Raw genomic sequence first — 9,261 nt, 5'->3', positions numbered from 1 at the left:
ATATATATATATATATATATATATATATACATATATATATATATATAGTATGTGTGTGTGTCAGGATCGTCACATAAACCCAAACCATTCACATTTTAAATCATATAAGAGTAAGTGTATATATATATATCTTTATAAAATCTATTTATAAAAAATATATATATTTATAAAAAATATGATTAATTATTAGTGGCCAACCCTTTACTAATGGAATATATAATAGACTGCTTTCAAGTCTAATATTCAATGGAAGATACAGCTTTCTATATACGGTTGTGTCTTGTTGCAGATGGTATAAAGATGACTGTATAAAGCGAATACTTACTGTATTCTTGTGTGTGTATCCTTGTGTGTATTATGTATTGTGTGTGTATTATGTTTTGTGTGTGTGTCCTTGTGTGTATTATGTATTGTGTGTGTATTATGTTTTGTGTGTGTGTCCTTGTGTGTATTATGTATTGTGTGTGTATTATGTTTTGTGTGTGTGTCCTTGTGTGTATTATGTATTGTGTGTGTATTATGTTTTGTGTGTGTATCGTTGTGTGTATTATGTATTGTGTGTGTATATTACACTACTTTGTAGTGATAATACAAGTTCCATGCCATGAGAGTACTGTGTGGACGGTGGGTACATCATGTAGCACACAGCCTGCTTACAATCACTTTCCCTTCCAGTATAATAAAGATAAATGTGTTCTGTAAGTTACAACATTATTCTTTTTCGGTGTTAAATCAATTCGGTTATTTATATAACAGAGCAAAACAGCAGACACAGAATTTTAGCTACACATTTCTTTTATTGCAGAGGAAATAAAACAGATTTAAAACAACATTTCTCTTGTTTAATGATTTTCCCTCATAGAAAGTCGGATGATATATCTAAAGAACAGAGAGTGCCGTAAAACTGATACTTCTGGTTACATTTGGAATCATATATAATGAAGAATACTAGGATATTAGGGTCCTATGGTTCCAGTCCAGGAGCACAATGTTTGAGAATTGTCAGAATGCTCACCATAATCCGTTGTATGTCTATGGATCCGGGATGATGATGGATCCCTCATTACACATATTACTATGTATATACTATGTATATATGTTATATGTACTGATAATGTGGGATGAATGGACAATGTATGACAACCATATGTGAGATCAGTCTGTTATAAAACATGAAAGGTTATAAAAAAAAATCCTCAAAACTACTAATTACTTATAATTAATCCACTAGTACTACTACTACTAATGATACAGGGTATAACTCCAAACGTTCTCCTATTATGGATAATAGCAATGATACTTTAGAATTGTGCTTTATGTTTGCTTGTTTATTACAAATAGTTGCCCTTTCTAAGTTCGCCGGCACAATATTACAATGACCCTAAAATTCTAAGTGCGATTTTTGTTTTACTTTTATTGTACAAATATTGTCCTATTTTTTAATGAAGGGACTATTTTGGATAATACTAACAATAGTAGAACTACCTGTGTATGTGTGCGTGCGTGTGTGTGATTGTTTAAAATTATTGGTATTTATTTTTAAATATGTCATAGCTACCTTATTATTATAAAATATATCATATTATATTATATTACATACACACACTATAATAATATACAGTATACTATAATCATTTTAATAACAATAATAATAATAGAAAAACATTTATACAATTTTATATATATATATATATATATATATATATATATATATATATATATATATATATATATATATATATATATATATATATATATATATATATATATATATATATATATATACGCACACACACATATACATTATAATACACACACACACACACACACACTATAACTACATATATTATGATAATATAGTAATGAACACATTCATACAAATACACATACACACAAATATTTAAAATTGTATTATAACGTGTACAAACACACACACACATATACATTATAATACACACACACACACACACACACATATATACATTATAATACACAAACACACACTATAAGTACATATATTATGATAATATAGTAATGAACACATACATACAAACACACACACACACACAAATATTTAAATATTTAAAATTGTATTATAACGTGTACAAACACACACACACACACAGATATATATTTATAATAATATCGTACAGTACACACACACTTATATATATATATATAAAAGATATAATAATAATAATAAATATATTATGATAAACTATAAGAAAATATATTATGATAATATAATGAACACATACATACAAATACACACACAGACACATATTTAAAATTGTATTAGCCTGTATACACACACTTAATATATTAAAACAGGCACATAAAATATATATAAACACACATATATAATAATATATGCACATATATATATATATGTACACATTATAAGAATACACACACACACACACACACTATAAGAAAATATATCATGGTAATAAAGTAATGAACAAATACATACAAATATACACACATATATATTTATAACAGTATTATACTGTATAAAAACACATATATTACACAAACATATACAATATACATACACACATATATACATTATAATAATATATACACATTCAATGTGTGTACTATTGTAATACTCTCTAGTCCTGAATACTACTGTTAGTGTTTGTTTATTCTAGATACTGCAGACATATAGACATTAATGAATAGAGTGTTTGTTAATAATCACAATATTCCCAGTCCAGTCTCCAGCCCAGTATTGTTTATTCATTGTAGTGTGCAGTACAACACTGGATAAACATAAAACACCATATCAAATCCTCACATGGTTTGGAATAGATTTGTATACTGTTGTCATGATAGGCGATGATCTTACCCGGTCCCATATTTGTGGATATAATATAAAGCTGAAAAGCGGTAAGTGCTCTTAAGAGTGAGATGAGTGATAGTTGTAGGTGTGTGATCAGAGCTGGGACTGGTGTCGTAGACAGAGCATTAGGTGAGAGCATAAGGTCCTCTGATTCCAGGTGATTGTCGCCTGCTACCCCTCCTCCCCATCCTCCTCCTCCTCCTCCTCTTCTCCCCCTGCACTTCCTATTGGTTGCAGGCACAGTCTGACATCAAGAGCTGAGGTCCATATAAAGCTGCCTGGGGAGGCACACAAGGGTTAAAACGCTGAGAGCAGCAGAGCTGGAGCCTGGATCATATCTGTTATTGTATCCCAGGCTTACCTTATCCTCTCTAATCTTAAATATATAGATTCTGGCTTAGCAACTTAGCCCTGAGTGTGATCTGCTGGATGCTGGGAGTTAGTTGTCCGAGGAGAGCCCTGCTCATGAGGTGGAAACGTGTCTTATAGGAGACTAAAGGAATTCCAGGTCCAGATCTCATGGGGTCACACTGAGGAGCCGCCAGGAACCAAGTTCTAGAAGATCAGTGCTTTGTCTTAGTGGAGAAGGCAGAAGATCTCTCAAGGGTTATCATGAACATCATTGGGAGTTACCAGCACCACCATATGATGCCTGAACCTTTTATCTTTACTCCCACCTCCAGATGTCATCAGGAAAGACCGTACTTCCAGGGATGGGTCCTCAACCCAGGAGAAGTGTCACCAGAATTTGCCACCCAGCCTCCCTACAGTCCCGAATATGGCACTGTAGGCCCATCCCAGACCGGCAACCGCCTGGAGGCCCTGACTGGTAGACTGAGCAGGAGGAAGGGGGTACCCCCTAAAAAGGAGAGGAGAAGGACAGAAAGTATTAACAGTGCCTTTGCAGAACTTAGAGAATGTATCCCAAATGTACCAGCCGACACCAAACTCTCAAAAATCAAGACCTTAAGGCTGGCCACTAGCTACATTGGCTACTTGATGGACGTTCTAGCCAAAGATACTGAGCCTGGGGGCACTGAGGGCTTTAAGGCTGAGCTCAAGAAAGTAGAAACCAGAGACTGTAAAAGGAAAAGAGAAGGGGTGAGTACAGAAAGCAAATATATAATACCGTGTTATCTATTTTCTTTCTCTCTCTTTATTTTTCTCTCCCTTCTCTCATTCTTTCCATATTTTCTTTATTTTCATTCTCTCATTCCTTCCTGGTTTTCTCGTTTTCTTTTCATTCTATATTTTTTTTCCCTTGTTTTCGTTCTTTTCATTCCCTCATACGTTTCAATTTCCTCATTCTTTTATTGTTTTCTTTCTTTCTTTTCATTTACTTATTCTTTTCTCGTTTTCTCTCTCTTTTCATTCCCTCATTCTTTCCTTGTTTCTTTCCTTCTTTTCATTCTCTCGTTATTTTCTCGTTTCTTTCTTTCTTTTAATTTCCTCATTATGTTTTCTTTCTTTTCATTCTCTCATTCTTTTCTTGTTTTATTTCTTTCTTTATTTTCTCAATTTTTTTCCTTGTTTCTTTTTTTTTTTCATTCTTACCTTGTTTTCCTTCTTTCTCTCTTTCTTTCCTTTTGCTCTTTCTTATCTTTCTTACTTTAGTTCCTTTTTTTGTATCTCTTTTTTCCCCCACCCCTATGTTTTGTTTCCCCATATCTTTTTTGTTCCATGCTCTACCATTTCTTTTTTTTTTCTCCTTGCTTTTTATCTTTTATTCACTCTTTATTTTGTAATTCACACCTAAAAAAGCAGCCTACTCCTTTTAAGCAAAAGGGGTCAGTGTACCCTAAAATAACAAAATCCACCAGTCCTGTGTAATTGTATTTAATAAACATAAGGGTCTCTTTGGATAGTTTATATATTGTTTTTAAACAAGATTCACACATTTGTCAAGATTTCACTGGAAAAAATATGTGAATCTTAGACCCCCTATTTTTTTATTTTTTTTTAAATAAACGCTAAATTACTAATCACCTATTTTATTTTATTTTTTTAACTTAAGCATGGCTTTTTTGGAGAAATGATTTTGATAAGTAGGACTGCTACAATAGTGTTTTACAGCCTCACAAAACTGTAAACACATTCTGTATTTGGTGTTGGAGTAAAATATTGCTCTCACATGGGAAAGTTCACAGCCCTTGAAATAAACCTTAAATCCAGATTCTCAAGAGGTCTTCAAATTTAAAATATTTAAAATATTCTTTTAAAATGTGGTCCGTTTATGTTGTATTATACACAGGCTGATAAGTAATTTACTCTGCTTTCTATTTTATTTACCATAAATATTATACATAACACTAACAACAGACAAGCCCATGAAGAGTATGTTTATTTTTCCTGTAAATATCTCATAAAAGTTACAGTTAAGTATGTTTTTTAATTATTAATTTTTTACTAAAATAGACTTTAAAGAAAATCATTCATGACATTTTTCCCAAAATTGCTTTTCAAATATTTCCCCTAATTTTATTTTCTGTTTATTTTTTGTTAAGTACTTTTTCAAATAATTTTTCTTTTCTTTTCTGCAGAGTGAAGGATTCTGGGGTAATAGTCCAGCAGGAGAGAAGAAGATGAAGGGTCGGACAGGGTGGCCACAACAGGTCTGGGCCTTAGAACTGAACCCTTAAAAGTTGCCTTAATTACCCTGAATGCACTGTAACCGCCCTACAGAATCATAGACAAATGGAATTTAATACCTGAGCACTCCTCTTAAGGCTGGGTAGGAAAGGACAGACAAACTTATGTGCAATTTACAAAAATCTATTTCTTTGGACAATTGTAGGATTTTTTTTTTTCTTTTGTGAAGACAGGATTGTGCACAAATGATTACCATGTGTTTGCGTGAGAAGTCTGCAAATTATAAACTGCCTTCAATGGATCTATATGTAAAGAACCAAAGAATGTATATAACAATATAATAGGTTGGACTGTTTATATATTGTCACTATGTCTCAGGGATCTTGTTTTTTTTTTTTTATATATACTTTTCATACACATTTATATGCTTGAGCAAGTTTTTTGAAAACATTTTGCATAGCAATATAAAACACAGAATTGAAAAATGTTCCCAACAACAAATGCAGTAAATATTTTACATCTTAATATGTGGTCATTATTAAGATTTTTGTGCACTGTGAGCTACTTTTTGGACATTATAATATGTGCAATCAATATAAATATATATATGTATAGAATAATAAATAGTGGTCATGGACAGTCTCCCCAAAACAGCAAAGTCTCCTAAGCCAAAATACATTTTTAGTAAAATCAAGTTTTTCTTAATTTTTTTTTATTTTTTTATGTTAATGCATCAGGCAAACAATTCTGTAGCCAGCTTCAGGCTCATAAAATGGTCAGTAAATTAGAAGCAGAGTGTTGATATATACTACCATGCTGATTTCCTATAAGGGGGGGGGGGGGGGGTCCTCCTTCCACAAATTGTGCCCTTTCTAGTCTTCTACAATGAGTGGTTTCTTAATTGATATTTTCAGCTAAACTGAGCAGAATATCTATTTTTTGCTGTTTGTAAATAATAAAAAAAGAAAATATTTTTCAAAGTTAAAATTGTCAGTTGTGTATAACAAACTATTTGTGTGAGTTGAATGATTGATTGTAAACTGTCTGCACTGTATCATGGATTTAATTAATCACATTGTGCCAATGCTTAATTACCAAGTCAGATTTTTATTTTTGCAAAAAAAAATCACATATTTTTCATGCTATGAAATTTCCCATGTTTGTACCATTATTATTGGGTATTTTCATGTGCAGTCATTTATAAATTTTGCAAGTGTATGTATTATTTGTATATTTATAGTGATGATCAAATCAGAAGAATGAGTGACTGGGAAATGTTTGCTTGTATCACTATCAGATGTTTATCTACAGTCAATATATATATATATATATATATATATATATATATATATATATATATTGACTGTAGATAAACATATATAAATATATCTATATATCTCAGAAGTGATGGAGGGTTATGACCACATATAAAAAAAATGTGTTATCTTTCCCCATATCATACTGATGTCATTATTTTAGATGTGGCACTTCTTAAAAAAAAATCCATAATCTGAAAATAAAATCACAATATTGAATAGGATACAGCAAACACATTGCAGCAAACATACCATTGCTATGCACATTTTATTCACTGAAGCAATAATCACGTATACTAGCCCAGTAAATCTGAATGTGTTATTTGCTTTTTTGGCATAAAAAAATATTTCTCCCCTATTTTTCCAGAATTTAAATTATGCACCCAATGTATTTATAAATAGTGACCCTCCCTCCCTCTAGGAGAGTTTCCCTTTTGTGGGATTTTGGGAACCCTCTGTTTTATCTTGTGTTACCTGCTCTACAAGGTTATGGTGATGACCAGCCTGGAGATAGACTTTTTGCATCCTTTAAAGGCTCCCAGCCAATCAAAGTCTATACCCATCTACTGTGCTTGTTAACTGATCACCAACAATAAAATAGGAACCAAGTCCCATGGGGATATGTAACATGTCAACCAGTCCAACTGCATACAAGATACATTAGCAGTTTACTTGGTCTTCAGGATCCAATGACATTAAGCAGAGACTGGGCCATCTCCGGGACCAGTTCTCAGACAGCAAGACCCTTCACAATTCACTCAGCTTTGACTGTGACACTGATGGGCAGATTTACCTAACTTCCTGTCCCTGAGACACCCATAAAAGTAACACATGGACACAGAAGGACATAAGGAAACATACAGCATTAAAACAAATTGAGAAGTTTGTACCCTTTGTCAGTGTACTATTTTTTTTTTGTGTGTCTACATTAGATAGATCCCCCAATTTTCTTTATTTCTATCTTTTTGTCCTTTTGTCTTGAGCAGGAATCTTCACAACAAGAAAACAGCAACAAAAACCTGGCAGAGGCTCTAATATTTTTATCTATCTATCTATATATATTTTTTTTTTACTATTTTTTTATACAGTATACATATATAGCATAAAAATATGGATGGGATGGGGTTCATGCTTTCAAATCTTGCTGCTATTTCCATTATAGCATCAGAATTTAGAAAGAAAAGCATATGTCTTTTGCCCAGTGTTAACAAACTGGGAACTGTGTTCCTAAATAGTCCTGCTTGTTTTTATTCACTGCTCCTCAATGGAAAGCTCTATCAGACTTTTGTGATATCATCTCATACACTGTTGTTTCACATGTACAACTAAGCCCTCATACATATTCCTGCACTTGCACTAGAGGCCATTGGTATCCCCCATAGGGACAGGAAAAATATAGATTCATCCAGAAATGGCCATTCAGTGGTTTGTAACCTCTTACAGACGGCAAATAAGGACAAGCACAGGCAGCTCAAAACTGAACTTTGGAGTTAATGTGAGTTTATAAGATACACAATAAAATCACAGTGCTACAGAGAAAACTTAACGCAGATATAGCTTTGAATATTTCAATGTATGCTAGTATTGCTGAGTAACCAGCAGTGGAAAAAAAATATTTTTTTATCCTTTGCTTTCTAATTAAACTAAATTGTATAATGCATGAGAAATAAATCTGTGGAATGTCCTGCAAATTTGGATCCTTAGACTGAAAGGATTTAATTCAAACTCTGAGCTTTCTGCTTTTAAGGTTCTAAAATTGGCAGCTCTGTGTATGGGCACTATTTTTAAAAATGACTAAACCTTCAGTGAATTTTGAATTAAATGGTGACTTAAAAGTTGTACACTGGGCAAACCGCTAACACACTGAATAAATAAATATACATTTTTTGGTAATTGTCAAAACACTTTAATTCTTAAAGCGGGATTCCACTGCCGTTTTTTTTTTTTTTTTACCTGTGTCACTGTTGGGCGATTCCTACCGGGTCTTTGCAGCCACGATCGGCGTCTTTTTAACCCCCGGCGTGACGATTTCATTGCTAAGGAAAACTTTTAAAAAAGCAGTCCGGCGGTTTCCATTTTCACTGTGGGCGTTTGAAGCCCACAGGCATTTACTTCCTGGATGCGATGACACTGAGCTCCCAGCATCCACTGCTCCATCTCGCACATGCTCATTGAGTGTCCTCTTTGTTTTCCTTCCTTTTGTCTCCTGTGCTATAGTGGTAATGGCTGATAGAGCTGCCTGCCCACTTTCAAAATGGCAATTTCGGCTTGACTGTGTCCCCCATGGATTCCTGGGAAACAGCTAAAAAAGTTCCCAGGGACCATTGCGAAGCCGATAAACACGCCTACTCCCACGGGAGGAGAGCCCAGAAGTCGGCATAAACATTAAAAATAAAAGGTAAATACTGAATATTATTTTATTTCAATGGTCATAACTGTATCTATGTTCCAAAGCCATTTGAATAATGGCTTTGCAATTTTCTGTACAAAACCACTTTAAGCCTGTGTTTC

At 33.2% G+C, this 9,261-nt stretch overlaps 1 protein-coding gene across 1 annotated transcript; it reads left to right on the top strand.

Annotated features, from left to right (window-relative positions):
* Window positions 1–3,154: 3,154 nt before the first annotated feature.
* HAND1 (heart and neural crest derivatives expressed 1) lies at window positions 3,155–6,421 on the top strand. Its single transcript, XM_077468369.1, has 2 exons — window positions 3,155–3,946; window positions 5,386–6,421. The coding sequence occupies exons 1-2, from the start codon at window positions 3,458–3,460 to the stop codon at window positions 5,482–5,484; spliced, it is 588 nt and encodes a 195-aa protein (XP_077324495.1). The 5' UTR covers window positions 3,155–3,457; the 3' UTR covers window positions 5,485–6,421.
* The last annotated feature ends 2,840 nt before the right edge of the window (window positions 6,422–9,261 follow it).

This window comes from Lithobates pipiens, unplaced genomic scaffold (genome assembly GCF_037356315.1).
Source record: "Lithobates pipiens isolate NorthernLeopardFrog02 unplaced genomic scaffold, aLitPip1_a1.2 Scaffold_8, whole genome shotgun sequence".
In the NCBI taxonomy this organism is placed as follows: Eukaryota; Metazoa; Chordata; class Amphibia; order Anura; family Ranidae; genus Lithobates; species Lithobates pipiens.
This window is presented reverse-complemented; position numbering and strand designations above follow the sequence as displayed.